This window comes from Ochotona curzoniae, unplaced genomic scaffold (genome assembly GCF_017591425.1).
Source record: "Ochotona curzoniae isolate NIBS_2020 unplaced genomic scaffold, NIBS_Ocur_1.0 scaffold_1852, whole genome shotgun sequence".
Classification (NCBI taxonomy): Eukaryota; Metazoa; Chordata; class Mammalia; order Lagomorpha; family Ochotonidae; genus Ochotona; species Ochotona curzoniae.
In genome coordinates this window covers 7,900,621-7,918,283 of record NW_024467087.1, presented here as the reverse complement: position 1 = coordinate 7,918,283, position 17,663 = coordinate 7,900,621, and the positions used below count along the sequence as shown (strand labels likewise).

Sequence of the window (17,663 nt, the reverse complement as noted above, 5' to 3'; positions counted from 1 at the left end):
TGCAAGTATATTTTTGTTTGTTGACAAGATAGCAATAGCAAAAAAATACTGACTCAGAAGTTCAACAATATACACTTTTGTTCTGCTTGCAACTGAATCAACTTGCTAAAATAGGAATGGCCTCCTGAGTCTGTCCAGAGACCAAGTAAACATTTTATTGAGCCTATCTGTTAGAATTTGGTTACATGGTACTTCTGCAGACAAATTCAGTCTTGCAAGCTCAGAAGCAATCTGAAGTTTCTCATATCCTCCATCTTCTAGGAAAAGAGAAGTGTAAGACCATGTCACTGTCTCCTAATGTGTCCCAGGTTTCCTGTGCTAGACACTTCTCAGCATGGCAATGCAACAGGTGGTAGAGAGAAGCAGGGTCTAACTGGAGTCCATTCAGTCAGTGGAGGCCTAAGCCTTAGAAGAGATTAATGGAATTCTTACTAGATCCAGGTTAGTTCTCACAGAAGCAAATGACCAAACGTGGCCCCCAAATTGCCCAGGCTTCCTGCCTTGCCTTATACTATCTCCCTCTACCAGAAATGACGGAATCTGCCATGTTGTAACGCAGCCAAGGAGATCCTGATCAGAGGCCAAACAGAAAGCCCTCTTGATCATTTTTTTTAAAGATTTATTTATTTATTGGAAAGTCAGATATACTGAGAGGAGGAGAGACAGAGAGGAAGATCTTCCTTCTGATGATTCACTCCCCAAGTGAGCACAACGGCCGATGCTATGCCGATCTGATGCTATGCCAATCCCGAGCCAGGAGCCAGAAACTTCTTCCGGGTATCCCACACGGGTGCAGGGTCCCAAAGCTTTGGGCCGTCCTCAACTGCTTTCCCAGGCCACAAGCAGGGAGCTGGATGGAAAGTGGAGCTGCTGAGATTAGAACTGGCGCCCATATGGGATCATGGCGCGTTCAAGGCGAGGACTTTAGCCGCTAGGCCACAATGCCTGGCCCAAGCCCTCTTGATCTTAAGACTGTTGTCTCCAACATTGACAGTTAAATAAATCTCTCTGTAATATAAAGCCCTCAGTTTATGATATTCTGTTAGGCATTGTGCCATACAGCAAGTTAAACCACTGCTTGCAAAACCATTATCCAACAGGAGTAGTGCTTTGAATCCTGGTTGCTCCACTTCAGATCCAGCTCTCCGCTAATGCATGTGGGAAGGCAGCCAAGGATGGCCCTTGCGGTTGGGCCGTGAAAACCCAAATGAAAATCCAGGTTCCAAGCTCCTGGTTTCAACCTGTTCCAACCACAGCCATTATAGCCATTTCAAGAGTTAACCAACTGATGAAAGATATGTCTCTCTCCATCTCTATAACTCTACCTTTCAAATAAATGGACAAATGAATACTTTCTAAAAACTTGAAAGGTACATTTTCTGAATAGTTGCAAACTTCTTTATACTTGAGTATACAACACAGTTCTTTTCACCACAAAAAAAAAAAAAACTTGCCTTGTTCTGAAACATACACAGTGCCATGAGTCCCCTCCCACTCATAAGGTGAACCACTAACTCTTCATCCTTGCATTCTTTCCAAGCAGTCTCCTCTAGCATGCTTCTTCATACTTTCCCTGTTCATCATCCAAGATATTTTTATTGTGTTCATCAGTACCAAAATAATTGATGTCACCAAAACAGAAAGCAAAATGTAAAACAAAAACTAGAAATCACTTATAGGTACTTACAGAAATTTTTTGAAGAGAAATTTTGACAGAAGCCCATGTATCCAATCTTCGATCCAGAATAATGGTAAAACGGGAGTCAGATCCATTTTTCCTATAAGAGGAAATAATACACTTTTCTTGATAATAACCTGCATTTGCTATGCTTGTAATAACTCTATATTTTATTTACATTTGAAGTTTGAAATGAAGACAAATTTGGATTCAGAAAGTCTGCAAAGTGCTCTAAAAGAACAGTTTGATTCTATATTTCCCAGCTCACTACACTTTTTTTAAGTGCTAATGTCATTCTTTTGAATAGAAAGTATAATCATAATGAAGACAGGCATGAAAATTGATGTAGAATGTAGAGTGTGGGAAGCCCAAAAAAAAAATGTCCTTTACAGCATCAGATTCAATTTTAATGCAATCTACCACGAGACAAGCAGCCATTCATCCATCCCCGAAAGGACTCTTTTCTGCTACTTGATAACCACTACCCTACGGAAATCAGGCTCTGCCTTCAACCTTCAACAGCTACACTGTAAATTTAGTCTTCCGGAGTCTGATCTTTGTTCAAATTGTAGCATCCTTTGTGTGTCCTATCAGAATCTTCTGGAAAATACTTCCTTTAAAATGTTTGTCTTCAAAGTAAACAAAATCTCCCAGGAAGCATTTGAAACTTTGTATTTTAAAGCTCTCTAACTGAAAATTATTTCTAATATCAAAAAAATTTTCCTAGTGTCTCCTAATATCACTTTCGAGTCCATTTATGACTCAGTTTTTTTTTTTTTATTACTCTTGGAAGAAATGAAGATATGGTTGGTAAGATTTACTTCTAAACAAATTAAAGCCATTATGTTCCTCATAGAGACAAAGAATGATAAACTCCCAATTTTATTTCCATAGATTCTCAGCACATTTTATTTCTTTTTATTTTTGATGATGTTTGTACAGTTGATCAGGATGGGAAGGATCAACGGATAGGGAAAACTGGATGAGCCCATTGTTTCTAAATTTTCTTTTTCTTCTTCCTGAATCTGGGCAGAGAGGGCAGATAAGGGGAGAAGCCACACCCAACCTCCCAACTACCTCAGTACCAAGGAATGGGTAACGGCTACCCAGTGTCATCCCAGGGTTCCCAATCTGGAGCATGTTCTGAGGGTTCTGCTTAAGGGGGTTTGATAGCTCTGAAAAGCTATCAGTCTCACAGATCCAAGGATTAGGAAATCCTTCCAAGGTCCATTGGCTGACATAGTTGACCTTAGAGTCTCCATTCACCCAGATATTTGCTGTCAACACTTGGATGGGGTAGTTGTCCAATTTGTTCTGCCCTCCTTCCTCTGCTATGGTACCAGATGTCTTCTGTGGACCTCAGTGAACCACCATATCCTCCATGTGCACCTGGGTATGCCAAACACTGTTCCATCTTAGCCACTGAGGAGGCCCAGTTCTGACACATGCACTCTACAGTCAGTCCACTTATCCTGCAATTCTCCCATGGTTGGAGTTCTGGGTCCAACTGAATTCAGTTGGAGGGATCCCAAAGAAACCTCATCTGAAGTGATCCCAGATCTGACTCTTGTGTGTGCTTGCCAGTACGGGGTCTGGCTCAGTTCGTCACCCACATCAACCTATGCACACACTGGTAGTTGCAATTGCTGGGTCAATTGTGTGTCTCCAGCCGTATCTCTTACTCAAACCAAGGGATGCTGTGGCCCAGCCCAACCCTGCCTATTACATACTTGACCCTCACGTACACACTTGACCATCACATACACACTTCAGGGTCATGTACATCAGAGGGAACTGTAGCCTAGCCGGAATGACCCCAATAACCCTCCCCAGGCCCTCCCTCAGCCCCAGTTCCCATGCTTGCCAGTTTGTGCAGCAGACTGGCTCAGTCTGTCCCACATCCCATTTAGCTCTCATATACATCAATGGGCATTGGAGCCTAGTTCAGCCTCACCAACCCACTATCCAGCCCACACTCATGCAGGTGGGTAACACCACTGTCTAGCCAGGCCCACCCCCAGCCCTGGTTTCATGCTCACTAGTGGGAATTGCAAGCCATCAAAGAGTTGCCCTTAGTTTCCCTACTGGGCCCACTCCCAGTCCAAGATCTTGAACTCTCCAGGTGATTCTGCAGTCTACCTTGACAAGATTTGCTCTCAGTCTCAGTGCTTGCCAACTCATGTTGCAGCAAAGCCCAACCAGCCTGCACCTACTTTGGGTCATGCATGCACCAGTGGATACAGATAGTTAGCCCAGCCTGGCTCTTCCTCTAACCCAATTCGTATGCAGGCCAACAGGTATTGTAGCCCTGCCTGGAATGGTCTGCTCACACCGCCCCGTCCCAGTTCTCAGGCGCACCAGTGTAAGCAGTGGCCCAGCAGGGGAACCCACATTGCCTGCCCCCTTACCAGGCTTGCACCCATCCCACTGGGTCTCACATGTGCTGGTGGGTGCTGCAGCCCAGTCTGGCATGGCCCACTTTACCTCCACATTTGCCAGGGGGTGTTGTAGCTTGGCACAGCCCGGACTGCACTGGTTCAAGCTCATGCAGTCCTAGGCCCAAAGTGAACCTGGGTGGTGTTCAGCCTAACCCAGCCTGTCCCACCCCCCTTCCTGGTTCTCACATCTGCCAGTGGGTGCTGTGAACTGGCCCAGCCTGCCCACCCACAAGACCTGATCCACACCCATGCTGGTGTGGATCTGGTCTGGGCTGCTCCTCGCCTTGGTTCTTGCGCTCATCTTCAAGGAGTGCATTGTGATAAAGGAGTTACCAAAACTCCTGAATCTATCTCCTCCCAGTGGCAAGTCTAGTGTGCACTGGGAGGTCCTTGACGCAGGCTTACTTACTCTACCTCTTGTCCTGGCAGGAACAGTGGTCCTGCCCAACCAGCTCACACCCATTCCAGTTCTTACTATCTGGTGCTATAGCACAGCCACACCTGGTCCACCCCAGACCCAGCTCTCACACAGTTCAGCGGGAGTGGAAACTTAGTCCAACCTGTCTGTCCTACATCCACCCTGGCTCTCACAAGCACCAGTGGGGCTTAGCCCATTTTGTACAGCAATTTCAGTAAATCTTCTAATTATTCATAATAGTAATAAGAGCTACACTAATAAGCATTTTTCCTCTCATGACAATAAATGAATATTTGATATAAAATAAATTGAATAAAATATAATGAAATACTATACCTTGCAACAGACGTCAGATAAATGAGAACGTTTGCGATGACATCCTCCGGTATACATCTGAAATTACAGTTTTCTGGAAATGTAATGATCCAAGCATTGTCCTTTCCCCGGCCACCTAAAATAATAAAAGTAATAATAACAATAAAGCAACCAAATTAGCAATCTATATGGCAACAGTGTAAATAACAGAATTTTAGATTTGAGGGAAACTAGTTAAATTATTTTAGGAGGAAAGATACAGAGAGGCCTTTGAATTTAGCTTGTTAAGAAATTTTTTTTCCTAAAGTCTTATTTATAATTCTTTGTATTTGCCTAAATTTAAGTAAGTAAAGATAAGCAATCATTTAAATAAATCAGCAATACAATATGACAGTGGCAAAGGAGATAAATTTTTTTAAAAAATCAGTCCAAAAGAAAGCAGAAATGGAGAAGGGAAATGATTTTTAAAAGGGGTGGGGACAAGCAGTTATACTAGTGATTAGGACACATCTCATTTTCAAGTTCATGGGTTCAATTCTGGACTCCAGCTACTGACTCCATCTTTTTGTCTCTGTAAGCTCTAGGCAATAGCAGTGATGGCTCATGCAGCTAGAGCCTTGCATTGTCTGCTCTTCGCACTTTAGCCCAGTCAACCTCCAAATATTCTGGTCATTTTTTGGGTGAGCCAGCAGATGAGAGTCCTGTCTCTGTTTGCAGATGAATATATAAAAATAACTTTAAATATTTTAAATGATAAACAATTAATGAGACAATTAGGAAACAAGCAGTAAGGTGATAAATTATAACACAACCAAATGAATAATCATGGTAATTGTGAATGTATTCAGAAATTAAAAGTCAAAATTCATCAAAATAAATCTCAACTGTATCCTGTCTCCAAGAAACACATCAAGTATAAAAATAAAAACATATTAAAAGCAAAATGATGGGACCCAGTGTGACAGCCTGGTAGCTAAAGTTCTTGCTTTGCATGCGCCAGGATACCATCCCTGTTTCACATCCAATTCCCTGCTTGTGGCATGGAAAAGCAGTCGAGGACTGCCCAAAGCCTTGGGACCCTACAACCATGTGAAAAACCCAGAAGAAGCTCCTGGCTCCTGGCTCCTGGCTTCGGATTGGCTCAGTTCTGGCCTTCATAGCCACTTGGGAAGTGAATCATCGGATGGAAGATCTTCCTCTCTGTCTCTTCTTCTCTTTGTAAATCTCTTCTTCTCTTTGTAAACTTTCCCATAAAAGTAAATATATCTTTAAAAAATAAAGCAAAGCGATGAAAATGGTATATGATGCCAATGTTACTCAAAACGACAGTGCCTAACATTACACAAAGTCAATTTCAGAGGCAAAACTATCTTGAAGAGAGGCCAATATTTTGGTGTAGCAAGTAAAGATGCAACCCGTTAAGTTAGCATCACATATCGGCTGTTTCCTGTCCTGGCTATTCCACTTCCAGTCCATCTCCCTGATACTGTACCCAGGAAGACAACAGAGAATGGCCCAAGACCTGGAAAAAGCTCCTGGCTCCCAGCTTCAGACCAGATCAGCGTTAGCCATTACAGCCATTTGCGGAGTAAATCAGCAGCAAAAGCTCAATCTCTCTCTCTGCCCCATCCTTTCATCTCTCCCTCTCTCCTGGTAACTCAGGTTTTTAAAATAAGCAAATAAATCTTTTTTAAAACTGAAAAAAGAATATTGTCATTTAACAATGACAATCAACTCATGCTGGGGTCCATGCAGTGGGTGTGGATGACATGAAGGTGTGAAGAGAACAGTCCCCTGCTGGCAAGGCCACAGGAGCTTCCCGCTGCAGGGCAAGGCCTGGCAGACATCTCTCCAACCACCTCAAGGCAGTTTCACCCCCCCCTTTGCATGGCCACCCAAACAGAATTCTGTAATTAAATGCTTTTGCACATAATAAGTGAATGACCTGTGATTTGTTTTGAACTTTATTGTATGTGGTGAAATGGTCATTTTTTTCCCCTTCAATTATTGTTTATAGCTATTTTCTGTATTTCCACTAAACTATTTTTGGTTTTGACTTGTTAAACTTGTCATTTGGCGAAGTAGTGTGAGGAGCGATTTGAAGGTCACCGTGAAGACTGATAGATACCCTGCCTTGCGCCATTCCTTCCTCGCAGCTCCCAAAATTGGCGTAGGTCTAGCTGTCCACCAATCAGATGTAACCCGGCATTCCACCTGAGAATCTCACCCCCAATCTCCCAACCCCGCCCACTCACCAATCATCCCCAGGCATTCACCTGCAGGCACCAAGTCCCTGGGGCCTGCCCTCAATCCCTCCCAATCCCCCCCACACACACACAACTTGCAGGCTCACCTGAACATAAAGGGCCCCAGGTGTCTCCACCTTCTCCCACCCCCCACCCCCGCCTGCCTGCGCTGTTCCCCCACCACCTGCACCCCATTCCTGCCTGCTGGAGCAACCTCCTAATATACCTCCTTGCATCTGGAGTTTTCAGCTCATGGTGAAGAACCCGGTTGTGGGAATCAGCTGCACTGAATAATATCATAATAACTAGAACTTTAACTTTTCAAAATAACTAAGAGTAAACCCTTTTACTTTAACACAAATTTAATATATTATCTCCTAACCTAAAGAAAAAGGAACAAAAGGAATAAGGAAGGAGAGTGAAAGGAAGGAGGAACGCAATATTATGTCTAAAAATACCATTATGTTCTTAGAATTATATCTAGAGTCACACCGAATCTGTTGTAAACGAATTAAAATAATGAAACAAAAACATGAAGCAAAACTGATGACAGAATATAGAAAAATCTCACCACTTGTCTCTCACTAATTGATCGTAAGGAGACTATGAACAAAACCCTCAAACAATATGAGCCCTACACTACTTCATCCAGCAAAAGCAGAAAACATACTCTTGTTTAACACACATGAAGAAATTCAAATTATCTGCGTGAGTCTTAAGAGAGAAGCCTTGTACCAAAATTATCTTTCTAAGGAAACTTCTCCAAAATATTACATGAAGTGATGATGAACCTTTACCGTGTGATACGCTAGAAATGGAAGAGCAGAGCGAAGATAGCGCTGGGGGTGAGGGCTTTCACTCTCAAGTTTTCAAAGAACTCAAAGGAATGAGTATATAAGTCCGAGCCAAGAGATCAAGCAAATAAAGAGCCTCTAATAGTACAGCATAGAGCTATTTATATAAGTAATGTAAAGTTAATATACACCTTGTATGTAATATAACTATACAGGTGCCAATGAAGGTGGTGAGCACTCTAGTTAAGGATGGAACCATGTAGAATTTAGGCAAACTACCTGAAAGAAAATGATACGTGGGGTCTGGCTTGGTAGCCTAGTGATTAAATCCTTGCCTTGCATGCACCAGGATTCCATATGGAGGCCAGTTCTAATCCCTGCAGCCCTGCTTCCCATCCAGCTCCCTGCTTATGACCTGGGAGAGCAGTCGAGGACGCCCAAGGTCTTGGAACCTTGCACCCACATGGGAGATCCAAAGGAGGCTCCTGGCTCCTGGCTTCAGCTCGTCTAGGTCCAGCCATTGCGCTCATTTGGGGAGTGAATCAGCAGATAGAAGATCTTCCTCTCTGTCGCTCCTCCTCACTATATAACTGACTTTCCAATAAAAATAAAATAAATCTTTTTAAAAAATAATATGTGGCTTCTGTAAGCGTAAATCATCCCTGGCTAGCCTATAAACTGCTATTACCATTGGGTGCTTTCAACTATTGTACAAGATGGTAAATTTGTAACAAAGGAATAAAAGAGATGTTTATACTCTAAACAGGGTAGTTATAATTTTATCTTCCCACAGGGAATGCTTTCTTCAAAAAAAAGAAAAAGAAAAAGATAGGCAGTAACATTTTTAAAACAGTTGCAAAGCAGATAGGAACAAGTACAGGCCAGGGACGATGCCCAGAGATGATTCTATTTGTCTGGGAAACATTAGTGATTTCAACTTAAAATTCCAACTCTGAAAGGTAAGCTTAAAATATTCCTTAACTTACCTGGACAGTACTAGAGCACCTGCTCTTACCCTCTTATCCACAGGGTCTGCATTTCAAGACTTGCAGGTATAATTAGGGGCAAACCTCTATGTACAATACTCTTTTTTTTTTTCTACATGTCCCTATGGTTTGCCACATAGTACCACAGTTGATACCCTGGTACCTTCTTTAGATTAGTACTCTTAATCTTGAGGGGCATTATTAAGTATAGTAAGAATTATTTGAACATCTGCACTGTAATAAACATGACAGCCAACTGACTGGTGGATAGCACATTTATCGTGGATACACAGGGCTGGACAAGGGGATGATTCACAGTCCAGGCTTGATGGCATAGCAGGGCAGGAAATTTCACAAGTCATTCAGAATAGTGTATAACAATACCTAGGAATTGTTCCTTTCTGAAGTTTTTCCAATTAACTTTTAAAACTCAGTTGAGTTTTGATAAGTCATACCATGGAAAAAAAAATATACACTGTGGGTGGGCCAGACTGGGCTGGGGGGCAAGCTGGGCTAGACTGTTGTACTCGCTGGCATGAGAGCCAGACTGGGTGCGGGCCAGCCCAGGGTGGCTGCAACACTCACTGGGCAAGTGCCAGGACAGGGTGAGAGTCACATTAGGTTTGGCCGCAGTACCCCTTGACAGGTGCAAGATCCAGGGCTGGAAACAGGCCCGGTAAAGAAACAGTAGGCACTCCTCTGCTCCCACTGGTGATCATGAGAGGCAGGGCCTGGAGCAGGCCAGGCTGGTGAAGCACCCCTTGGCATACACGTCTCCTGGGTCTGTAAGTAGATCAGGCTGACTAAGCTATAGCACCCATGGTTGTACACAAGAGCCAGAGAGGATGTAGAATAGACTGGGTAGGCCACAGCACATAACAGCACATGCAAATACTATGATTGGGAGCAGACTTGTTGGGGGTTATCGGGTATCTCCCCTACTAGGAACAGCGACTTCTGATGTGAGTGAAGACAGGGACTGTGACAGACTGGGCTGAGCTAGGCTACATCACCTATCAGTTCACATGAGAGATGGGAATTGGGGTAGAAGTGACCAGGTAGCTGCATCCACCTGTGCCTTGGCTGGCGCAGGTGACAGACCAAACCTGATCCTGCACTGGCTTTCATACAAAAGAGTCAAGTCTGAGGACACCTCAAGCAAGGCTTCTTGGGAGACTCCCCAGCTAGACCGCTAGACTGAAACTCAGACACAGGGAAAGTCACAATGTGTGGTCTAGCCTTGGAGTGCATGTGTTGAGACTGGGCCTGCTCAATTGCTGACGCCTATACAGTGGATGGCATGTCCAGCTGCACACAAAGGACATGACGACCAGCTCATCTAGGCCAGCAGGGGACATTGATGCCTCATCAGAGGATGAAGAGAAGAACAGGCTGCATCACTCTTCTAGCCAAGCTTTGCAACATGTTCCTGGGCCAGTGGATGAACTAAGGTGGACTTGGGCAGCCAACAGACCTTGGAGGGATTTTCTCAACCCAATGCAACAAAGCCAATGATGTCTCAGAACAATCAAAACCACTCAAGTAACATACTGGGGTTACTTCTTCCCCACATCAGAGCCTCTAAGGTGTCATTAAGTGACTGTCTCCCATCCCTGGGTGCTGATGTAGTTTGACAGTAAAGAGTGCCCTCCTCTCCCTCCTTGCGGACACAGGAGAAAACAAATTGAAACATTGTAGGCCCCGGTCTCCCAAGGGTTAACTCCACAGCTTAGCTGTTTCTCAAGGTGTAACAGGATGGGCAATCTTGGCCTGACACATTTAGCCCCTGGCTTGACAACAAGTTCCCTCCTTCCTGCTTCCCCTTTTACATGCCCTCGCGGGAGCTTAGGTGTTGCTTGAGCAGTGGGAAAATACTGGGAGGAGCCAAGCAGACTATAAAAGATGTGGATTGACTTTGAATAAATCGGCATCCTCTTTACAAGAATGACCCACTGTGGGTTGTCTGTTTTGTAACCCTAGTCCCTCCGCTTGGCTTGGGGGTACGCGGCGACGCCTGCTTTGCTGACAAAACATTTCTTTCATCCACCTTCCTCCATATCTCAACCCTCCCCATCCTAATTGGGGACCCACGTGGGTGTGCATTCCTCTCAATTATGTTAACATTAAAAATTTAGCATAATCTAAAAAGTATAGATTGGGGGAGGAAGAACTGCTAGAGTCACACACTTATGTCACTTTATAAAATATAAAACGAAATCAATTGAATTACCATTAATTCACAACTAATTATAATCATAAAAGCAGAGACCAGATTTCAGTGTCCAATTAGGATTATCTATAAATAAATGTTTTTTTTTTTTTAGTAAACTAAGTATATGTCATTTTAGAAGCAGATATTTGAAAGGAGAAAGTTTCCTGAAATCAGTATCTATGAAGCATTAATTTTCATAAAAATATGCATATACTGGCAAAACATTCTTTATCTGTTTAATATGATGAATGTGATGTTTCATTATATAGATTAATCTAGTATCAGAAAGTAACATTCATGTTGTAATGTAAAACTTTCCCCGGCGGCGTGGCCTAGCGGCTAAAGTCCTCGCCTTGAACGCGCCAGGATACCATATGGGTGCCAGTTCTAATCCCAGCAGCTCCACTTCCCATCCAGCTCCCTGCTTGTGCCCCGGGAAAGCAGCCGAGGACGGTCCAAAGCTTTGGGACCCTGCACCCGTGTGGGAGACCCAGAAGAAGTTCCTGGCTCCTGGCTTCGGATAGGCATAGCATTGGCAGTTGCACTTACTTCTCTCTCACTGTGTCTCCTCCTCTCTGTATATCTGACTTTCCAATAAATAAATAAACCTTTTTTTAAAAAAAAAAACTTTGCCCAGAATCTGAGCAGAAAAAGAGAGGAGTGGCTTACCATACTCATATAGTCTTAACTATATATGATTCTATTTCAGAAGCATTGATCTACAAAGGAAGAAGCAACCCAAATAGATGAATGGATAAACAAAATGTTGTATATACCTGTACATACAAAATAACAGTCCATGTAAAATAAAATGTTAATTGACCTTGAAAAAGAAGAAGTTCTGATACATGCTACAACACAGAACTTTGAAGATACTAAAAGAAATAAGCCAGGCACAGAAAGACACATATCATGCAGTTCCTGCTATTACATGTACCTAGAATAGTCAAACTTACAAAGATAGAAACTTTATGGTCTCCAAGGACTAAGGGGAAGAAGAAATGGAATGAGTTTCAACTCAACAAGGAAAAAAATACTCTGGAAATAATGGTAAAGTTGGTTGCATAAAAATAAGAATAACTTTGGGGTGGGGGCAGCAGAAAATCATTGTGTATATATTTAATGTCGCTGAAACATATCCTTCTTTGTCATTTTCTGCTTAGGTGTTTCCAATTTATTTGAAAGAGAGAGCTGCTGCTTCTTTCCCTGTATACTACAAACCTCCCCTATTAGTGGCAGAGATCCAAATACATGAGACATGAGTCGCTGCCTCCCAAGATGCTCATTAGCAGGAAGTTGGAAGCCTACGGGTCACTCTAGCCCACACGCTCCAATGTAGGATGCGAGCATCCCAACCGGTGACTTCCTCAAACACCTGTCTCATGAACACTCGTCAAATGGTTAATGTGATAAATTTCATGTTATATATATACACACACATACATATAGGGAGAGGAGAAACAAAAATTTTCTAAATGTGAAAATGCATATACATATTTCAGCAAAGTAAACTTTCTTTATGTAAATGGACTGTTTAAACAAATCCTAGTGCATGCTGGTTAATGAGGGTGACTCACCAGTATTTGTAATACATGTCTGAGTAATCAGAGCAATAATGGTGAAGGAAAAAAATCTCAAAGAAGCTATGGCAGCAGCCACTCCCTCACAGGACTCGCCACTCACCTAGCAGATAGATTCTAACTTCACCTAGCATGGGTTTTGGAAGATTCCTCTGAACATCAAATATAAAGGAGTGGTAACATTACCTTTATCACATACCTAAACATGTACGGATCTTTTAATTGTTTAAAATCTCTACTCTCTAAATGTCCATTTGTTTAGCAATGAGGTACACAATATATAAGTGTAATATTGAAATAGCAATTCTCAAATATATACATATACATGTTATACATGCAGCATACATATGCTTACATGTATTATATATTATATATGTATATATATATGCGGTTCATCTGGTAAGTAGCTATGTGTTAACCAAGTCACAGTGGGCTTACCAGACAAGAAGGCAATGTCTTGCATTAAGAAATGCTTGATGTCCTTTACATGGAGGAGCAGCTCAGCTTCTGTAAGAGACAGGGGAAAAAAAAAAAACAACACCCACGTTAAAAGTACAGCTTGAAACATACACGTTCGCTCACCGCGCTGGGAAGATGTCTGAGGGTCACACAGAACTATGTCCGCACACACACTACTGAGTTCCTCTCCTCCTCTTAGTAACATGGCAAGGGAATCACACTCTTGAACACAGCCCTGGGTATGTAAGACCAGTGACCTGCTTCTCAAACATCCGTGCTCATTCACCAGAAAGCCAAGCAGCCAAGGGGCCTGACCACAGGTTTCATGCTAAGGGTAGACAGTCATGTGCAAACACTGTAGCCGATCGTTGTCGCCTTCTGAGAATGCCTTTCACAGATTGCATCTCAGATCTTCTATTTTAGGGGATCCTTGAAAGAATCTGAAAGTAGATATTCTGATCCCATCTTAGACAAAAGAGTCTAAGGAGAAGACCTTGATAGGGCACATGTAGCCAGGCTCTAACCTCTGCCTGTTGCATTACTGGCTGTACAAACATGGGCAAGCTCTCTGAATCTGCTTCCTCTTCCAGAATTTGGGGCACAACAATATTCCTCGCAAGCTGGTGTGCCAAATAACTGTGAAATGTCTAGCATACTAGCCCTTGCTCATAAAGCAGCAACGCACTAATTCATTTTTTACCATTAAAGATGGAGCAAGGCCCATGCATTGTTCAGTAGTCTTAGTTGTCCTAGATCTTAAGGGTTAACTTGTAATACTCAATTTTAATGAACTCTATAGGGGCCAAAAATCAATGTTTAATACCTGTCCTTTTTCCAGGGACAAGAATACTTTTAAAAAGAAAAAAAAACAGGGCATTAAACTAGCCTATTTTGGATTGTTTTAATGCTGGTAGTTTCACATTACTGACTCAGTATTTTCCACCTGCTGTCTGATACAAAGTATCTTCAAAGTTCTGGTTTCCGGTGGTGTCAAGCTTGTGACCATTATCCTTAGTACTCCTCAAACTATGCCATAATGATGTGATTTACCAAGGTCAGTCCTTCTTTGGAGATTTAAAGAAGTTCTTAACAGATCGCACTATGTAAGACTTATCAGTTATAAAATGTTCCCCACATTTGAGACCCAAAGCAATGAACAAACACAGCAGTTTTCACATGTCAATACCAAGATGCTCTCAGGACATAAAAAACAAATTCTTAAAGAATTTGTTTTACACACACACACACACACACACACACACACACCGCCAAGTGCATGCCAGGTCAGTGCATATAAATTTTACACTTGCAATTCTTTCAATGCTATGAGTTTCCTCAGATAAGGAAATGTGTTTTATCAGTCACATATTTTTTAGCATGGAGACATGGCAGAAGGGTAATGCAAAAAGGCCTGGCACTCTCCCTGCTCTCTGGAGCCTGCGTAAGCAGCAATTGCTCAAACGTGTTCAAGCTTTTCAATGAGAGATCATTTCACATACAAATATCCTTGCATAATAACAAGCCCAATTTTGTCCTGTGCTTGCATCAGTGGGAATACTACCGACACAAATTGACTAATTTTATGGCAGACGGCAGATCTGGAGACACTAATGTGGGCAACTGGATTCCTCCCATACCATTCAGACTCTTGGATAGCTGTAGAAACTATGTCCATTTTTGTACAATTTAGACATTCATGTCGTAAGAAAGGCATTGAGACTTAAGATAAGATTGGGCTGGGAGTTTGAGGGCCAGGACTTAGTATTGGCTCAGAAGCTAAGCTGCTATTTTGAAAAGTTAGGCAATTCACCCCCTACCTCTGTCCTCATTACATTTTAGAAGTGAGGATGATACGGCAATAATTTCGAAGATCTCTTGGATCTTATGGGATCCAGACATGCAATGTCCATAGTTAAAATAAAGTCATACTATTTTTCTATCCTAAAATTCCTTTTACAAATATGCCAATAAAATAACATTTCCACACTAATGAAGAAAGATGAAGTGATCACTAAAATTACATGCTGCAACTTTAAAAAATGATTAAGTTCTGGGATCGAAACAGAAGAAGAAAAGATAGCACGTGAAAGGCAACACAAGACACAGAGTTATCAGTAAACAGCTACGAAGGCCAAGTGAGATTACTGCTGGGAACAATGAGAAACAGAAGCACTGCTGCTAGAGAAAATCATGACATTGATTTACATGCAGTTTTGTATCTGAGTCTGTTGATACTCCTCTGAAATGTAACAGTGAGACAAACAGGATTTATAATTGTTCTTTGTTTTGACCCTTTAAATTCTTTTACTCCAGGGCATGGAAAATAAAAAGTCTGGATTATCAAAGCTGGGTAAAGTCCATATTACAGCATGTTCCTGTTGACCAGATTCACATTTGACTGGGAGCTGGTTACCTTAACCCATGGAGAAAGTTCATTCCTTTACAGATGAAAAATACATTGTCAGGGCAGCCAGGGATTGCGGTACAACAGATGAATGTCTCTGCTTGGGCTGCCACATCCCTATGGTTTCAATCCCAGCCACTCCATTTCCATACACCATCCTGGCAGTGTAAATGGGAAGGCAGAGGCAGATGGCTCAGGCGCTTGGGCCCCCGCCACCCAGGTGGGAGACCAGGATGGAGCTTCTGGGTCCTGGCTTCGGCCTGGTCCAGATACACGGAGAAAGGAAGAGCAGGAAGAGTACAGCACAACAGCGAAGCTTTCTTCCTTTTTTCCTCTCTCTACCTCTCTCTCTTTTTCTCTGTTACTCTGCCTTTAAAAGCAGTATCTTCCCTCTTACCTATGTAAACAATATTAAAGTGTAAAATATTTTTTAAAAACTTAAGAAGTACCTTAAGAATCTCCGAACTGTCCTCCAGAATGGTCGCACTACTTCACATTGCCACAGCAGTGGATGAGGGGACTTTGTTCACCACATCCTCACTAACGTTTAGTGTTATCAGGTCTTCAAATCGTAGCCATGTGTATTCCCTAATTCACACACTACAAAAAAATAATCTACAGATATGAGAATAGTACTCTGAGATTGGATTAGTGTATGCAGCATTTGTTTATCCACCTAACAACCAGCAGATTGTTTTATCATTTCATGTATGCTTAGCCTTTTTGTTGTTCTTTGCTTATTTTTTCTTCTCTAATTTATTATCATATTACTCTCTACCTGCCTTTCTAGATACTATCACCTAATGAAATACTGCACAGAAATATGGCTCAATAGGCTAATCTTCCACCTGAAGGCACCAACATCCCATATGGGCTCCAGTCCAAGGCCTGGCTGCCCCACTTCCCATCCAGCTCCCTGCTTGTGGCCTGGGAAAGTAGTCTAGAACAGACCAAAGCCTTGGAACCCTGCACTCGTGTGGGAGGCCCGGAAGAAGCTCCTGGCTACTGGCCATTGAGAATATTATTTTTAAGTTTTAATTATTATTTTTATTGGAAAGGCAGATATACAGAGAGACGGAGAGACAGAGAGGAATATCTTCCTTCCAATGATTCACTCCCCAAGCGGCCACAGCGGCTGGAGCTGCTGGAGCTGAGCCAATCCGAAGCCAGGAGCCTCTTCCAGGTCTCCCACGTGGGTGCAGGGTCTCAAGGCTTTGGGCCATCCTCAACTGCTTTCCCATACCAAAAGCAGGGAGCTGGATGGGAAGTGGAGTTGGCGGGATTAGAACCAGCGCCCATACAGGATCCTGGCACGTTCAAAGCAAGGACTTTAGCCGCTACGCTATCATGCTGGGCCCCATTGTGAACATTTACAGAGTAGATCAGTAAATGCATGAATGTATCTCTCTCTACTCCCCCACCACCTCTTTCTCTCTTCCTCTCTCTCTCCCCCCACTTCCTCTCTTTCTCTCTTCCTCTCTCTCTTTTCCTCTTTGTGTGTGTGTGTCTGAGAGAGAGATGAATAAACAAATGTTAGAAAAAGAAAAAATCTATCCTCCAAACTAGGTATTAAAACCCTGGTCTTGCAGACAAGGAAAGAGAATCCAAGGTTTCCGTTCATGCACTTACTCACTCAAGGGATTAATATTAAACAATTTCCAGGTGTCTGACTCCTAGAAGATGGAAAAAAACTTTCATAGTGTCATCTATCTGGTCCCCAGAGAGGCATTCTAAAATCTGTCCCCAAAAGAACAATCAATTATCTTTAACACTAATTATTAGTTACCTACAATTCCATTACCTCCCATTTTCCTCCAGACAGGTTGTATACTGAACTGTATCAAGATTTTTACAATCATTCGTGGGGGAAAAATGCATTGTTTTTAAAGACTGAACTGCTTTACAGCAGTGCTTACTTTCAGCATTCATCTCTCACAGTTCCCTGTTGCTGATGACGTGTAGGACATGTGAAATGGGGTTTTGTTTTGGTTCTTAAATCCTGCTGCAAGCAGATGAGATTCTCAGAGTATAATTTCCCTCTTTCAATCCGAACACCATATACTCCATACCACCAGTAAGCAGTAATGACTCAACAAACTGAACTGCTGTCTTGATAAATATTACGCTTCAGAA

The 17,663-nt window shown here is 42.5% G+C and overlaps 1 protein-coding gene across 3 annotated transcripts in view; it reads right to left on the bottom strand.

The window, feature by feature from the left end:
• The window catches only part of MCF2 (MCF.2 cell line derived transforming sequence), a 70,246-nt gene extending 57,078 nt beyond the window's left edge, over window positions 1-13,168 (bottom strand). Inside the window, exons 1-3 of one of the 3 annotated variants that reach the window (XM_040999490.1) lie at window positions 13,106-13,168; window positions 4,871-4,985; window positions 1,688-1,778 (exon numbers count right to left, since the gene is read on the bottom strand). In XM_040999490.1, coding sequence (XP_040855424.1) covers window positions 1,688-1,778; window positions 4,871-4,985; window positions 13,106-13,130 — 231 coding nt within the window. In that variant the 5' untranslated portion in view covers window positions 13,131-13,168. The remainder of the gene's footprint in view (window positions 1-1,687; window positions 1,779-4,870; window positions 4,986-13,105) is intronic. The other 2 variants (XM_040999493.1, XM_040999489.1) reach the window with 2 other exon arrangements.
• Window positions 13,169-17,663: the final 4,495 nt, after the last annotated feature.